The sequence below is a fragment of the Aquarana catesbeiana genome, linkage group LG09 (assembly GCF_042186555.1).
Source record: "Aquarana catesbeiana isolate 2022-GZ linkage group LG09, ASM4218655v1, whole genome shotgun sequence".
NCBI classification, from domain to species: Eukaryota; Metazoa; Chordata; class Amphibia; order Anura; family Ranidae; genus Aquarana; species Aquarana catesbeiana.
Genome location: NC_133332.1, coordinates 315,881,943 through 315,900,016, shown reverse-complemented (window position 1 = coordinate 315,900,016; position 18,074 = coordinate 315,881,943). Strand labels below are relative to the sequence as shown.

The following is an 18,074-nucleotide window of genomic DNA, read 5'->3' as shown; positions in this document are numbered from 1 at the left end:
TTTCTTTATTACATTTTTTACTCTTTTGAGTGCTTGCTGCAAGCAGAATTATGTATATATTTTTTTCATTTTCTATAAATATGGGCCCCCAGGAACGGTTAGCCTCAATGTGCTTAGTATACATCACATATATTGCTTTTATCCCATCACTCTTTTTATACAATACTTTCATCCATCACTTCTCCTATTTAATATTATTACTATCGTGTCACACATCCTATACAATAGACCAGCGGTTCTCAACCACCTGCCTGAGGCCTATTGCCAGGCCAGGGCCTCCTTCCTCCTGAGTCCACTGCTAGCTGCAGATCTCCTAACCTCCCACAGTGCCCACTAAGAACCTTCAGTCTCCACAGGGACCCCCCCCAAGGACCTTCAGTCTCCACAGGGACCCCCCCTCTAAGAGCGCTCAGTTTCCATGGTGCCTGCTGACCTCCCACAGTGCCCACTAAGAACCCCAAGTCCTCACAGCGCCCCCCTAAAAGCGCTCAGTCACCACAGTGCCTGCCGACCTCCCAAAGTGGTCCCTGACCCCCCTAAGAGCCTTCAGTCCCCACAGTGCCCGCCGACCTCCTACAGTACCGCGCTCCCCCGACCGCCTAAGACCCTTCAGTCCCCACAGTGCCACGCTCCCCCGACTGCCTAAGACCCTTCAGTCCCCACAGTACCGCGCTCCCCTGACCGCCTAAGAGCCTTCCGTCCCCACAGTGCCTGCCGACATCCCACAGTGCCGCGCTCCCCCGACCCCCTAAGAGCCTTCAATCCCCAAAGTACCGCACTTCCCCGACCCCCTAAGAGCCTTCAATCCCCACAGTGCCGCGCTCCCCCGACCCCCTAAGAGCCTTCAATCCCCACAGTACCGCGCTCCCCCGACCCCCTAAGAGCCTTCAGTCCCCACAGTACCGCACTCCCCCGACCCCCTAAGAGCCTTCAATCCCCACAGTGCCGCGCTCCTCCGACCCCCTAAGAGCCTTCAATCCCCACAGTACCGCGCTCCCCCGACCGCCTAAGAGCCTTCAGTCCCCACAGTGCCTGCCGACATCCCACAGTGCCCCCAACCCCCTAAGAGCCTTCAGTCCCCAGAGTGAACCCCAGCCCTCTAAGAGCATTCAGTCTCCACAGTGGCTGTCAACCTCCTACAGTGCCTATCAACAACCTAAAAGCATTCAGTCCCCACAGTGCTTGCCGACCTCCCAAAGTGCCTCCCGACCCCCCTAAGGGCCTTCAGTCCCCACAGTTCCTGCCGACGTCCCACAGTACCGCGCTCCCCCGACCGCCTACCAGCCTTCAGTACCCACAGTGCCTGCCAACCTCCCACAGTGCCGCGCTCCCCCGACCTCCTAAGAGCCTTCAGTCCCCACAGTGCCTGCCGACCTTCCACAGTGCCATACTCCCCCAACTGCCTAAGAGCCTTCAGTCCCCACAGTGCCTGCAGACCGCCTAAGAGCCTTCAGTCCCCACAGTACCGCACTCCCCCGACCCCCTAAGAGCCTTCAATCCCCACAGTGCCGCGCTCCTCCGACCCCCTAAGAGCCTTCAATCCCCACAGTACCGCGCTCCCCCGACCGCCTAAGAGCCTTCAGTCCCCACAGTGCCTGCCGACATCCCACAGTGCCCCCAACCCCCTAAGAGCCTTCAGTCCCCAGAGTGAACCCCAGCCCTCTAAGAGCATTCAGTCTCCACAGTGGCTGTCAACCTCCTACAGTGCCTATCAACAACCTAAAAGCATTCAGTCCCCACAGTGCTTGCCGACCTCCCAAAGTGCCTCCCGACCCCCCTAAGGGCCTTCAGTCCCCACAGTTCCTGCCGACGTCCCACAGTACCGCGCTCCCCCGACCGCCTACCAGCCTTCAGTACCCACAGTGCCTGCCAACCTCCCACAGTGCCGCGCTCCCCCGACCTCCTAAGAGCCTTCAGTCCCCACAGTGCCTGCCGACCTTCCACAGTGCCATACTCCCCCAACTGCCTAAGAGCCTTCAGTCCCCACAGTGCCTGCAGACCGCCTAAGAGCCTTCAGTCCCCACAGTGCCGCGCTTCCCTGACCCCCTAAGAGCCTTCAGTCCCCAGAGTGAACCCCAGCCCTCTAAGAGTGTTCAGTCTCCACAATGGCTGTCAACCTCCTATAGTGCCTCCGAACAACCTAAAAGCATTCAGTCTCTACAGTGCCGCGCTCCCCCGACCGCCTAAGAGCCTTCAGTCCCCAGAGTGCCCCCCAGCACTCTAAGAGCCTTCAGATCCCATAGTGCCTGCCAAACCCCCCCCCCCGCTTCCCAGCTCCCTAAGAGCCTTCAGTTCCCACCGTGTCCCCCCAGCCCTATAAGAGCCTTCAGTGCCCACTGATCTCCCACAGAGTGCCCCCTTGCTTGCCGTGGAGCCTCTAGTCCCCCATAGTGCCCTCTAGTCTCCCTACATTGCCTGTGCAAAGCCCCCAGGCCCCTGGAGAGACCTCTTCCCCCATAGTTGCCCCAGTTCCCTTTATGAACTCCGTCCCTTACAGGGCCACCAAATCTGCTGCAGAGTCCCTAAACTACCTCCAGAACACCCACCAAATCCCCAAAAATGACATCTAGCCCCATCAAGAGCCTTCCAGAATGTGAAGACATATTTTGTATTCCCATACTATTATTATGCGAGTATTAACTTTTTTTTTATTTTTTTATTTTTTTTAACCATCAAGGCACAGGCATTTGGGAAGAATTTACTGGTCATCCCTGGTCTCAAGGACTTTGGGATCCACATTAATAGACCATTCTATAACCACAGTCCATCCATGTGGTTGAACGTATACATTTTGTATAGTTTGTAAGCCTGCACAGCCACCTTCACCTCCGTAACATTTCCACAACCCCCCCCCCCACCCCCCCCGCCAACCCATTCCTAAACCAATGATACCACCAAGCTAACAATTCACTCATTCTCCTCATTGGCCTCCTGTACATACCCCCTTCAACCGATCATGAATTCTGGTCTTATTATAAGGTGCTTTACATGAACCACTGCCCAATGTCCTGCAAGCAGCATCTTTGGGGCGGTTTGGGAGCGCTGTATCAAGACTTCTTTCACACTGGGGCCACGGCCGTGTTAGCGTTTAAGCGCCATTGGTGTTATCAGTGCTTTAGCGGTGTTTAAATGGCGCTTTTCGGACGCTAGCTGGGTGTTTTTAACCCAAAGCACTGCCTATTCATTTAAATGGGCACAGCGTTTTGAGAGCGCTAAATACAGCGCTCCCAAACTGCCCCAAAGATGCTGCTTGCAGGACTTTTCCTAACGTCCCACAAGTGCACCGCCCTCAGTGTGAAAAGTCACACTGAAATGAATGGGAGGCAGTTTTCAGGCACTTTACAGGCGCTATTTCTAGTGCTAAAACGCCTGAAAATCGCCTGAGCGTGAAAGGGGTCTTAGCGCTTCCAAAATGCCCTGCCCATTGAAATGAACGGGCAGCACTTCCAAAGGGCTGCAGCATGGGTGCTTTTAACCCCTTATTTGGGGTTAAAAGCACCCCCCTAGCGGGCAAAAAGCGCCGCTTAAACAGGGTTAAAAATACCGCTAAAACGAGTGGCGCTTTAGCGTTAACGTGGCCCCAGTGTGAAAGGGGTCTTAGTCACCTAGAAGTGAGAGATCAAACAACTCCAAATTACTCAAAAATGGAAATGAACTGTATGTACATATCAGAAAAAAATAAAATAAATACATTTGTGAATTATTTGAATTGCCAGTTGTGCATTGGCTCCCCCGATCTATTCATCTGAAAGCCTCACCTGTGGAATAATCTTTTTCTTCTTGTTATTTGCTGCGTTTGGACCAGAGAAGAGCTTCTCTAGGGCAGCCAGGGCCGCGCTGGCTTTTGCTACCTTTTTGTTTGGGCCGGCACCCCTGAACTTCTGTGCGTCCACCTCCACCTGGGGGAAAAAAAAAAGAAATTTTGGAGTAGAAAAACTTACAGGTTTCTCCTTTTACTTGCATCCACCCTTATTTTCTGAAAAAAAATATTTATTTACTATTAATATATATAGATATATTTTAATAAAAAAAATAATATATATATTTTTTTTATTATTAAAATATATCTATAAATAATAGTAAAAACAAAAATTATATATATATATATATATATATATATATATATATATATATATATATATATATATATATATATATACTATAATATATTTATATATACACACACATATCTAGATATCTCTCGAATGAACCTCTTGTTAATTCTGTTTTTTTTAATACATGTATTTCTTTTCAGTGAAGACATAACTGGATTAAATACGAATCTTGTATTATCTGAGAATTCGGCTTTACAGGTTTTTTTTTTTTTTTCAACAAAAACCCAAAAAGTTTAAAGACTAAAGCATACGAAGGAACTGTATAAATAACGCAATATATATTGGAAGAGGGACTTAGCTGACCAAAAGTAATGCAAAAAAGAGGATAAAGAGTGTTCAGCTGCTAGAAAAAATACATAAGGGGGGATATGATCTCCATGTATAAATACATAAGGGGGGGTATGATCACCATGTATAAATACATAAGGGGGGGATATGATCTTTATGTATAAATACATAAGGGGGGGATATGATCTCCATGTATAAATACATAAGGGGGGATATGATCTCCATGTATAAATACATAAGGGGGGATATGATCTCCATGTATAAATACATAAGGGGGGATATGATCTCCATGTATAAATACAAAAGGGGGGATATGATCTCCATGTATAAATACATAAGGGGGATATGATCTCCATGTATAAATACATAAGGGGGATATGATCTCCATGTATAAATACAAAAGGGGGGTATGATCTTTATGTATAAATACATGAGGGGGGATATGATCTCCATGTATAAATACATAAGGGGGATATGATCTCCATGTATAAATACATAAGGGGGATATGATCTCCATGTATAAATACATAAGGGGGGATATGATCTTTATGTATAAATACATGAGGGGGGATATGATCTCCATGTATAAATACATAAGGGGGGGATATGATCTCCATGTATAAATACATAAGGGGGATATGATCTCCATGTATAAATACATAAGGGGGGATATGATCTTTATGTATAAATACATAAGGGGGGATATGATCTCCATGTATAAATACATAAGGGGGGGATATGATCTCCATGTATAAATACATAAGGGGGGATATGATCTCCATGTATAAATACATAAGGGGGGGGATATGATCTCCATGTATAAATACATAAGGGGGATGTGATCTCCATATATAAATACATAAGGGGGGATATGATCTCCATGTATAAATACATAAGGGGGATGTGATCTCCATGTATAAATACATAAGGGGGGGATATGATCTCCATGTATAAATACATAAGGGGGGGATGTGATCTCCATGTATAAATACATAAGGGGGGATGTGATCTTCATGCATAAATACATAAGGGGGATATGATCTCCATGTATAAATACATAAGGGGGATATGATCTCCATGTATAAATACATAAGGGGGGATATGATCTCCATGTATAAATACATAAGGGGGATGTGATCTCCATGTATAAATACATAAGGGGGGATATGATCTCTATGTATAAATACATAAGGGGGGGATATGATCTCCATGTATAAATACATAAGGGGGGATATGATCTCCATGTATAAATACATAAGGGGGATGTGATCTTCATGTATAAATACATAAGGGGGGATATGATCTCCATGTATAAATACATAAGGGGGATATGATCTCCATATATAAATACATAAGGGGGGATATGATCACCATGTATAAATACATAAGGGGGATATGATCTCCATGTATAAATACATAAGGGGGGGGATATGATCTCCATGTACAAATACATAGTGTTAGTGCAGCTTTCCTGCTAACCTCATCAACTTTATTCTTCTTGGTTTTAGGCACCTATATTTAACCATATATCAAATACATATTAAATAATTTCCTATTTCTATATATACTATGAGTAGCGTACACAAAAGGTATAAATGTAATAAGGGCCAACTGACTGAACGTCATTCCTGTACCAATCACTCAACCTACATATTTGTTTAAATGAATTGGTTGCATTAGCCCCTTCCTGGCCGCAATCTCTAGATTAATGTTTCCTGGCACTCCCCCCCACCCCCCACTGATAGAATTTTATTCTGCGCTTCCCTTTTGACAGCTGACACTGTGCGCAGCTGCCACCTGTCAGATCCAGCTGTAAATGATGGCACCGGGCCCCACTAATGATCAGGAAGCCATCAGAGCGGCTCCCCGATCACCAAGTCAGCTATGGCAAGACATCGCATGTAGGCTGGGAGGTTCATTGACAAAACAGGCCTTCAGACATCTGCAGATGCCGATTAAGAGATTAAAAACAACAATACAAAAAAATAAGAAACAAAAACACACACATCTATACACATACACACAGACACTTATTTAATATAATACATTTTAAAAATAAAATACTTGATTTGATTGTAGCCGTATTAGTGTCTAAATATAAAATGTAATATAATAAATATAAAAATATAACAGAAAACAAAAAAAAAAAAAAAAAAAAAAAAACAAAAAAAAAAAAACAAAGCAGAATTTTTTTTTATCAAAAGCGTATACCAGATAAGAACCGTAGAGTCCTAGAAAAATATTTTTCAAAATTAGGTGTTCAAAATTATCCAGAGTTATTGTCGCGTCTCTTACCAGCTCGTGCCGATACTGCTATATGTTGCCCGGGGGAAATCAATTTAATTCCAACCATATCATTTGTAACAAAAAGACGGCAATATCCAGAATATCACATTTAAAACTGTGGCACGTTTTGAGGAAGATTTGTCCAGAATGACGTTCCTGCTTTCACAGGAGAAACTGAGGGCAGTGGAGCCATAGGCCTTTGCTGCTAGCAGTTAAAGTCCTGTGAGCCAGGAGAGGGGACATGGCTTAGCGGTGCTGTATGTGTCTATGGATGCACACAGGTGCCTTCCTTAGCACCCAGCTTGCTTAGGAGGCACCAGGAGGAAGGAGGAGCAGCTCCAGCGGACTGCCAGAAAATGAGGTAATATGGTTGCAGAGGTTAGGTAGGTATTACCTCTTTTTTATGTAAATCAAAAAATAATTACATCCTTTAGTGCCTCTTTTAGCGAATATTCAGCCTCAGAAACAGCAGACACACAACAAGATATAGTCAGAGACCATGGGCATCATACAAGAAATGGTCAGAGACTGCGACATGATACAAGAGATGGTCAGAGACTGCGGACATGATACAAGAGATGGTCAGAGACTGCGCACATGATACAAGAGATGGTCAGAGACTGCGCACATGATACAAGAGATGGTCAGAGACTGCGGACATGATACAAGAGATGGTCAGAGACTGCGGACATGATACAAGAGATGGTCAGAGACTGCGGACATGATACAAGAGATGGTCAGAGACTGCGGGCATGATACAAGAGATGGTCAGAGACTGCGGACATGATACCAGAGATGGTCAGAGACTGCGGACACGATACAAGAGATGGTCAGAGACTGCGGACATGATACAAGAGATGGTCAGAGACTGTGGACATGATACAAGAGATGGTCAGAGACTGCGGACATGATACAAGAGATGGTCAGAGACTGCGGATATGATACAAGAGATGGTCAGAGACTGCGGACATGATACAAGAGATGGTCAGAGACTGCGGACATGACAAGAGATGGTCAGACTGCGGACATGATACAACAGCTAGTCAGAGACTGCGGACACGACACAAGAGATGGTCAGACACTGCGGACATGATACCAGAGATGGTCAGAGACTGCGGACATGATACAAGAGATGGTCAGAGACTGCGGACATGATACAAGAGATGGTCAGAGACTGCGGACATGATACAAGAGATGGTCAGAGACTGCGGACATGATACAAGAGATGGTCAGAGACTGCGGACATGATACAAGAGATGGTCAGAGACTGCGGACATGATACAAGAGATGGTCAGAGACTGCGGACATGATACAAGAGATGGTCAGAGACTGCGGACATGATACAAGAGATGGTCAGAGACTGCGGACATGACACAAGAGATGGTCAGACTGCGGACATGATACAACAGCTAGTCAGAGACTGCGGACACGACACAAGAGATGGTCAGACACTGCGGACATGATACCAGAGATGGTCAGAGACTGCGGACATGATACAAGAGATGGTCAGAGACTGCAGACATGATACAAGAGATGGTCAGAGACTGCGGGCATGATACAAGAGATGGTCAGAGACTGCGGACATGATACCAGAGATGGTCAGAGACTGCGGACACGATACAAGAGATGGTCAGAGACTGCGGACATGATACAAGAGATGGTCAGAGACTGTGGACATGATACAAGAGATGGTCAGAGACTGCGGATATGATACAAGAGATGGTCAGAGACTGCGGACATGATACAAGAGATGGTCAGAGACTGCGGACATGATACAAGAGATGGTCAGAGACTGCGGACATGACAAGAGATGGTCAGACTGCGGACATGATACAACAGCTAGTCAGAGACTGCGGACACGACACAAGAGATGGTCAGACACTGCGGACATGATACCAGAGATGGTCAGAGACTGCGGACATGATACAAGAGATGGTCAGAGACTGCGGACATGATACAAGAGATGGTCAGAGACTGCGGACATGATACAAGAGATGGTCAGAGACTGCGGACATGATACAAGAGATGGTCAGAGACTGCGGACATGATACAAGAGATGGTCAGAGACTGCGGACATGATACAAGAGATGGTCAGAGACTGCGGACATGATACAAGAGATGGTCAGAGACTGCGGACATGATACAAGAGATGGTCAGAGACTGCGGACATGACACAAGAGATGGTCAGACTGCGGACATGATACAACAGCTAGTCAGAGACTGCGGACACGACACAAGAGATGGTCAGACACTGCGGACATGATACCAGAGATGGTCAGAGACTGCGGACATGATACAAGAGATGGTCAGAGACTGCGGACATGATACAAGAGATGGTCAGAGACTGCGGACATGATACAAGAGATGGTCAGAGACTGCGGACATGATACAAGAGATGGTCAGAGACTGCGGACATGATACAAGAGATGGTCAGAGACTGCGGACATGATACAAGAGATGGTCAGAGACTGTGGACATGATACTACAGATGGTCAGAGACTGCGGACATGATACAAGGGATGGTCAGAGGCTATGGGCATCATGCAAGAGATGGTAGGAGCATGTGGGCATCTTACAAGAGATGGTTAGATATTATAGACATGATACAAGAGATGGTGACAGACTGCAAACATGATCAAGAAATGGTTAGAGACTATGGATATGATACAAAGAGATGGTATCATGTTAGAGACTGTGGGCATCATACTAAAGATGGTTAGAGACTGCAGACATGCTGGAGACTGTTGGGGAGGACTGTGATGATATAGGAATTGTTGGAGACTGGTAACATGCTTCAAAAGACAGTCATAAACTGAAGCCACTACTAGAGATCAGAAGGCAATCGGAAAACCAGATTAGTGGCTGTACAGGCCCTGAAGGCCATAGGATGGGCACCATGACTGTATATGAAGATTTCCTATTTATTTTATGCTATTGGTTGAACTAGATGGACTTGAGTGTTTTTTTTTTTTTATGTAGGAATAGTCTGGTCAAAATTGACTGGATCAAGGTTATTGATACTTTTGAACTCTGATATCCTAAGCTCAAGATGTCCCTCTGCTCCCTGTAGTCATTCAATATGGCTTCCACTGTAGAAAAACCATCAAGACACAGAAAACGATGGGCCCTCCTACCACTGGATGTGGGACATGCGCCAAGGGATGGAAGATACCTTAAGGCCCCATTCACACCTGAGCGTTTTGTAGCTTGAAGCCTCAAGCTACAAAACGCTGGAGGGGAAAAAAAAAAAAAAAAAAATCAATTATTCTCTATGGAGATGGTTCACATCTCCACTCCAAAACGCCTGGAGCCAGACGCTCCAAAACGCCTGAAGCCAGACGCTCCAAAACGCCTGAAGCCAGACGCTCCAAAACGCCTGAAGCCAGACGCTCCAAAACGCCTGAAGCCAGACGCTCCAAAACGCCTGGAGCCAGACGCTCCAAAACGCCTGGAGCCAGACGCTCCAAAACGCCTGGAGCCAGACGCTCCAAAACGCCTGGAGCCAGACGCTCCAAAACGCCTGAAGCCAGACGCTCCAAAATGCCTGAAGCTCCAAAACGCCTGAAGCCAGACGCTCCAAAACGCCTGAAGCTCCAAAATGCCTGAAGCCAGACGCTCCAAAACGCCTGAAGCCAGACGCTCCAAAACGCCTGAAGCCAGACGCTCCAAAACGCCTGAAGCCAGACGCTCCAAAACGCCTGAAGCCAGACGCTCCAAAACGCCTGAAGCCAGACGCTCCAAAACGCCTGGAGCTCGAACAAGTCCTGGAACTTTCTTTTTTTTTAGGCAGATTTGGGCGTTTTTCTGCTTTATACATTGGTGACCTTTTGACTTGTACAAAATCGCGGTAAAAATCGTGCGACTTTCTGCCTGAAAACGCTATGTTCAGGTGTGAACGGGGCCTAAGAGAGACATCAGCTGTTGATTTGGGCCAAAGCCAATAACCCAATCCAAAGTAGTTGGATCAAGAACTCTGTCCCTATGCTCAAGATGCCCCTCTGCTCCCCGTAGTAACAAAATATAAAATTTGCATTGTAGAAAAACCATCAAGAAACTGGAAATTATTTTTTTATGGAAAGACCAGTCCTTTTCTGCAACCCTTTCCATGCCAAAAACCACCTTAGCGTTTCAAAGTCGCGCATTTTTTACCGCGTTTTGGTTCAGGTCACCAATGTAAAAAAGCAGAAAGACGCCTGTAATCTGCCCCAAAGAAGCTCATGTTCTTTTTTTGAACTTAGGGTATTTTTCAGGCGTTTTGCTTCAGGTGACAAAACGTTCAGGTGCCGGTGAAATGAATGGGATTTTGCTTGTTTGGGCGTAATTTCAGGCGTTTTTTTTGGGTGTTTTACGAGCTGAAAACGCTCAGGTTTGAATGCAGCTTAAATGGCGCTGATCTTTGGATGATTACTACTCACCTCCATTACAAACCGTTTGTCATGGCTTCCTCCGCTCTCCGATATCAACTCGTATTTAAGGCCTCGCCTCTTTTCATTCAGTTCCATCACAGGGTTTTTTCCGCTGGCGGTTAGAATAGGACCCTGAGTACGGACCTGTACAAAAAAAAAAAACAAAACAAAACCAGAAGGTTAAAATAATTACTCCAAAAATCGGTCTGCGTGCTGTGAACTAAACCACGATCACTCGCTGTGTAATAAGACAACACATTGATTTTTAACCGAAACCCTTTAACTGAATTATTTATCCTCCAATTTAATAAGAAGTTGTGATAACTTAAGAGTGGCTCCTAAGACATCGGCAGACGGCTTTGAACTAATAAATGCTGCAAGTAATTACTACAAGCACACAAATTAATCCAGCAACCCGTGCAGCATGGCCTCGAAAGTAAACAGTCAATGGAACATCTGTGAGCTAAGCAGGCGGAGAGTTTATAAAAGAATCCCTAATAAATTATTAATCTTCTTTCAAATCATGGGAGGAGAAAGCGGTTGCCCTTCTATTACAGTATGTTCTTTACCTTCAATATCTGGGGGGAAAAAAAAAAAACACACCACAAATCTGAACTCTGTGGAAAGCAACAACGTTCCCTTGCAATGGGGCAGCACCGCGCTGTGGGGGTTTAACCCCTTTTGCAGCCAGAGACGATTTTTGCATTTTTTTTTTTTTTTTTACAAAAAATGTTTAAAAAAAAAATATATATATTTTAGGCCTGAAACTTAGCTAAAACCCCCAGATATTAAATATTTTCAGAAAGCAGACACCAGGGAGTAAAAAGAAATGTGTAGTTCCAATTTTCAGGAAAGCAACAATGTTCCCTTGCAATGGGGATGCACTGCGCTGCAGGGGTTTAACCCCTTTTGCAGCCAGAGACGATTTTTTTGCATTTTTTTTTTTTTTTACAAAAAAAGTTTAAAAAAAAAAAATTATTTTAGGCCTGAACATAAGATAAACCCCCCAAATGTATATATTTTCTGAAAGCAGACACCCGGGAGTATAAAATCGTTCCCTTGCAATGGGGATGCACTGCGCTGCAGGGGTTTAACCCCTTTTGCAGCCAGAGACTATTTTTGCAATTTTTTTTAACAAAAAAATGTTTAAAAAAATTTTTTTAGGCCTGAATATTACCGTATATACTCGAGTATAAGTCAAGTTTTTCAGCACATTTTTTTTGTGCTGAAAGTGCCCCCTTCGACTTATACTCGAGTCAAGCACTTTTCTGCAGCAAAAAATTTCATTTTCCGAACCAATTTTGGGGCCCCGTATCTCAGGGCCACTTGGTGCTAGGAACCCCAAATTTGGTGTGCAAACCCAGTGGAACTAGCACTACAACATATCCAAAGCTGGGGTTCCTAGCACCAAGTGACCCAGAGATACGGAGCCCCAAATTTGGTTCGGAAAATGTCATTCTCTGCTGCAGAAAAGTGCTTGACATTTTCTGAACCGACTTTGGGGCCCTGTATCTCGGGGCCACTTGGTGCTAAAAATCCCAGCTTTGGATATTTTATGGTGCTAGTTCCACTGGGTTTGCACAACAAATTTGGGGTTCCTAGCACTAAGTGGCCCCAAGATACGGGGCCCCAAAATCGGTCAACTGTGTCCATCTGCAGCAATGTCATTTCGGGACACTTTGGGTTCAGAGACCCCAAATTTTGGCTGCAGCTAGGGGGGCATCTAGGAACACTTAACTACTGAGTTTGAAGTTCGGGGGACCTATGGCTGCAAATGGGCACAGTGAGGCTGCAAATGGGCATTGTTGACCCTCTTTTCCACTTACAGTAGCTGCGCATTTCTCACCCTAGGCTTATACTCGAGTCAATAAGTTTTCCCAGTTTTTTGTGGTAAATTAGGGCCTCGACTTATACTCGGAACGACTTATACTCGAGTATATACGGTAGTTAAACCCCCAAATATTGTATATTTTCTGAAAGCAGACACCCGGGAGTATAAAATAGTTCCCTTGAAATGGGGCAGCACAGCGCTGCAGGGGTTTAATCCCTTTTGCAGCCAGAGACTATTTTTGTAATTTTTTTTTTTTTTTTTTACAAAAAATGTTTTTAAAAAAAATATATTTTAGGCCTGAAGATTAGTTAAAACCCCCAAATATTGTATATTTTCTGAAAGCAGACACCCAGGAGTTAAAAAAAAAAAAATTGTAGTTCCAATTTTTGGGAAAGCAACAAAGTTCCCTTGCAATAGGGATGCACCCCCCCCCCCCCCAAAATGATATATTTTCTGAAAGCAGACACCCGGGAGTATAAAATATTGGTAGTTCCAATTTTTTGGAAAGCATCAAATTTTCCTTGCAATGGGGGTGCACCTCACTGTAGGGGTTTAACCCCTTTGCAGCCAGAGACAATTTTTGCATTTTTTTTACAAAAATGTTTAAAAAAAAAATGATTTTAGGCCTGAAGGTTAGTTAAAACCCCCCAAATATGGTATATTTTCTAAAAGCAGACAACTGGGAGTATAAAATATTGGTAGTTTCAATTTTGTTTTCCAGTAAAAAAAAAAAAAAAAAAAAATACACTAAAGTTAACCTTAGGGCAAACACAATAGATTACCAAATTGTTTGTTAAAATAGAAGACAGGCATCAATAAATGGTGGATCGGGTTAGAGTCTCACAGTCACGCCACTTAGGAGCCTAGACTTTTTCTTTCTTGCCTGGCCGCCCTGTAGGTCCTGCTCCTGTTTCTTTTCCCCAGCCTCCGCCGCACTGTCACACTCGCAGCATGGCATCGGACAGGAAGGGCAGCAGGCTGGGAGGTCCTAGGGGCAGGAGTTGAAAGCGGGTGATTGGTTGCTAGGACGCTGGGCGGTCCTAGCAACCAATCACCAGCTTGTTAACAAGAAAAGTTTGGCAGCTCCTGCCCTGTGTAAGGTCGGACTGCATGTGTGGCTGCAAACACCGCTGTAAAAGGGAAGGAGGGGTGAGGAAACTTGTGAAGGGGGCGAAAGAAAACTGATATAAAGGGGCGTGGAGGGGGCTAAGGACACTGCTATAAAGGAGGGGGGTGGGATGTGATGTAAAATGGTGGAAACGTAAAGGGTGGGGGGAGACTGAAAACACTTGGTTTATGTTTTTTTTTTTTTTTCTAACTTTTTCTAAAACGTTATTTATATTGCATTGAGGATAAAAAGCTCCCCTATGTGATAGAATATTTTTAAGACCGTTTCTCTCTATTGGGACATCAGAGGTTTTTTTTAGACCCCTGATGTCTCATCTACCTTCCATTAAAGCTAATGGAGCGCAGATCGCATTCCATTCGACTTTTTTTTCCCTGGCCACAATGGACTGAAACCAGCAAGTTTTCCTTTCGCTAAAACTTTATGTATATCACACAGAGGATAAAAAGTCTGCTATATGATAGAATATTTCTAAACACGATTTCTCTTTATTTTTTTTTTTTTAGATCCCTGATGTCTCATCTGTCTTCTATTGTAGTGAATGGAGCACAGATTATATTAAAAAAAAAAAAAAAAAAAAAAAAAAAAAAAGGAAATGAAAAAAAGAAGAAAAAAAAAAAAAACAGCCATTCAGAAAGCCGCAGGATCCCCTCCTGAAACACATAACAGCGACTGTTTAGCTGCACTCTGAAGAGGGATTCACCACGGATCAGGGGCGGGGCTAGTGTGGACCTAACCTTGCAGTGCGGAGGTGCCCCCCTGCCAAGAAGGATTTTTTTTTATTTTTCCTAGAGTTGGGCTTTAACATCCCAAAACAGGACAACAGCAAGAGGCGGACATAATATACCCAAAGCCAGTCCAGAGCCACCCAAATAAAAAATATTATTTTGGTGAAGTCATCGCTATTTTCGGTGAGCTGTCCTCATTCGCTGCCAAAACGATGACTACTTGGATGTTAAAAGTCAAGCATAACAAATTCCAACTACCTGTAACGACCGTACACATTACATCCTACTGGAATTTGTTTTACCGTCGCTCACTTACAAACTATTAATCACAAAAATGAGAAAGAATAATATAATGTATAGAAGCCTGGAGTCACACCTATCAGGGAATAAAGCTAAAGTGCTCATTCACTCTCCATTAAAGGTGCTCATTGATAAGGGTCTGTTAGAATAAATGATTATGGCCTTCAGACATGGAGGATGAAGATACCTAAACTCGTGAAGAGGAACATCTAAGAAATGAAAGCCGTTACACCTTATAACAGCTGAGGCCATTTTTTTTTTTTATAGCTTTTCATCTGCAATATGTTACATTGCATCCAACCCAAAAAGGAAAAAGGCAAATCCTGTTTGCCAGATTATTGTGCTCCCTCCATCCAATATCTGGCTCTCGTCACTCCTGCTCCCGTTTGGATCTTTGCTACCACTTGTTACCGACCTTTGGCTTGCTCCTTAACTACACTTCTGCTTGATCCCAACTTACAACCTCTCGTTACTGACCTTTGGCTTGCTTCTCAAATATGCTTCTGCTTGATCCCAACCTGCAACTACTCATTGCCAACCTTTGGCTTGCTCCTCAAATACGCTTCTGCTTGATCCCAACCTGCAACTACTCACTGCCAACCCTTTGGCTTGCTCCTCAAATATTCTTCTGCTTGATACCAATCTGCAGCTACTCATTACCGACCTTTGCCTTGCTTCTCAAATATGCTTCTGTTTGATCCCCACCTGCAACCACTTGTTACCGGCCTTTTTTTTTTTTTTACTGACTACACTTCCCCTAGGTCTCTACCTGCTAAATCTGCTACTGGACCCTGGCTTGCTCACCTCCTGGTGGGGACGATCCCGAGGACCATGACCTGGTGATAACATGCAGCAAAATCCATCTCCACCATCAGGAGCTCTGGACGAATACCCGTTAGTGCCTTGATCCCGCACCTTGGGTGAGCCAGTGTCATTGTCCAAGGGGCTACTGCTTGTATACCTATCCAGCTGATCGGTCGGAGCTCTACTGCTTTAGCTACTAGTCTCTGAACCTGACCATGACAGCTGGACTATAAAAATGTCAATAAATGGAAATACCCAAATAAATATCATAGGGGCTGTGTGGACAGGAGCTAGTTTGTTTTAAGCTACTTAAGGGCCGGTTCACACCAGATGCAGTCAAGTGCGTTTTTTTCTGCAATCAAAAACGCATGGACAAATTATTTTTTGGCTTCCGATGGCAAAACGCACTGAAATGCATCCAAAACGCTTCAAAAATGCAATACAGCAAAAAAAAAAAAAAAACACAGGACACTTTGGGGGAAAAATATAGGAACAAATGCACTGAAAACGCACCAGAACGCAGGGCACAGCTGATCACAGATAGCAGTGAAGGGCCAATCACAGTGGCCCTTTACCATGTGATCAGCTGTATCCAATCACATGTATGCAGACTTGCATTTATCGGCAGTACTTTCCTCACACGCCGTTTCTGTGTGAGGAAAGGATTGTCGTTAATCGGCAAGCCTGTGAGCACATGGTTTACACTGCTAATCAGTGTCCTGATGATCAGCGCCGCCTCTCTGAGGCCCATCAGTGCCACCTCTCAGCGCCGCCCCTCAGCTGCCCAGCAGCGCCGCCCCTCAGCTGCCCAGCAGCGCCGCCCCTCAGCAACACCTCTCAGTGGCCCCTCAGCTGCCCATCAGCGCCGCCTATCAGTTGCCCATCCGTCCAGAAAAATGACTTATTTGCAAAAAACTAAGAAAAACATTTTTTTCTTCATAATGTTCGCTCTTTTTTTCATTTGTTTAGTGTACAGTACTGAAGTGGTTGAAAAAAAAAAATGAAATGGGTTGGGGTGGGGGGTGGAAGATACTATACTTATTATATCAATACTTTTAGCTTTATACATTTACAGTTCCTTCCTATTCCTAGCATGTGACCTTCTATATAATAGGCAATCATTATTTGCTGCACGTATTTTGTTTTGCAGCTTCTCTCTTGAAAAAATACTTTACCAATAAAGCGCTTGAAGTTCTAGTACCACTATCATTATTATTATACAGTTTTTATAAAGTGGCCAACTGTTTGTGCAGCACTTTACAATATAAAAGGTAGACAGTACAGTTACAATACAAGAGGGTTAGGAAGGCCCTGCTCATGGGAGCTTACAATCTAATAGAGTGTCAGAGCAAGCTTTGTAAATAATAATACAGTCAAATTTTTTGGATCAGCATGCTCATTCAGCGTGGGAATGAAGGGTTGCAGCAATGGTAAGGATAGGTATACATATATATTTAATGAGTGCGGAGATGTGTAGGATGCAGTTGGGATCTCGGGCTGGTGTGATGTATCAGACAAAGCTGACAATTACCGGCTGGCACGGCACACTGTGCAATGAAAACGGCACAAATAAGACTCTTGACAACATGCTGCCGATGCACTTGGGAGGGTTCAGGCAGAAAGCTTTAAGGATTAAATACCAGTGTGCCGGCTAATGATGGGATAAATATACGTTGGGTTTCTGCAGCACAAACAGGTTATTCTCGTCTCGCGTTACAAAGCAGCACTTAGCTAATACTAAACTGTCACTACCTGGAAACCCAAGCATGGAGCTCATATATTCGGGTCACCGAGCCCTCTTCCTAAACGGATCATTCATGCAATTTTAGAGCGTGAACTATTCCTGCTCCTGAGCAAAGGAGGGGCCGGTCACAGCGGACATTGATGTCCTCCAGGACCGCACGGATGTTAGCAAGTCCCAATCAATAAAACAGAGACAGGCTTTTATGGATTTTGTGTGTGAGAAACTCTAACCCAACATTTCCCAACCTAATAGGGAGGATCCCTTAAAATAGCTTTGCAGTCTTGGAGAATACTGATAATAAATTACTATACCCACATCTTATGGTACATTAGTATGAAGGTCAATAGGACAAATACGCCTTACATTGGTGATCAGTGAGAAGAATGTTCCTTACATTGGTGATCAGTGAGAAGAATGTTCCTTACATTGGTGATCAGTGAGAAGAA

The 18,074-nt window shown here is 44.5% G+C and overlaps 1 protein-coding gene across 9 annotated transcripts in view; it reads right to left on the bottom strand.

Moving 5' to 3' along the window:
- Positions 1–18,074, bottom strand: part of STRBP (spermatid perinuclear RNA binding protein) — a 210,798-nt gene that overhangs the window by 18,466 nt on the left and 174,258 nt on the right. For all 9 annotated transcript variants that reach the window (XM_073600708.1, XM_073600705.1, XM_073600700.1 and 6 more), the window contains exons 15-16: positions 11,105–11,239; positions 3,759–3,899 (exon numbers count right to left, since the gene is read on the bottom strand). In XM_073600708.1, coding sequence (XP_073456809.1) covers positions 3,759–3,899; positions 11,105–11,239 — 276 coding nt within the window. The remainder of the gene's footprint in view (positions 1–3,758; positions 3,900–11,104; positions 11,240–18,074) is intronic.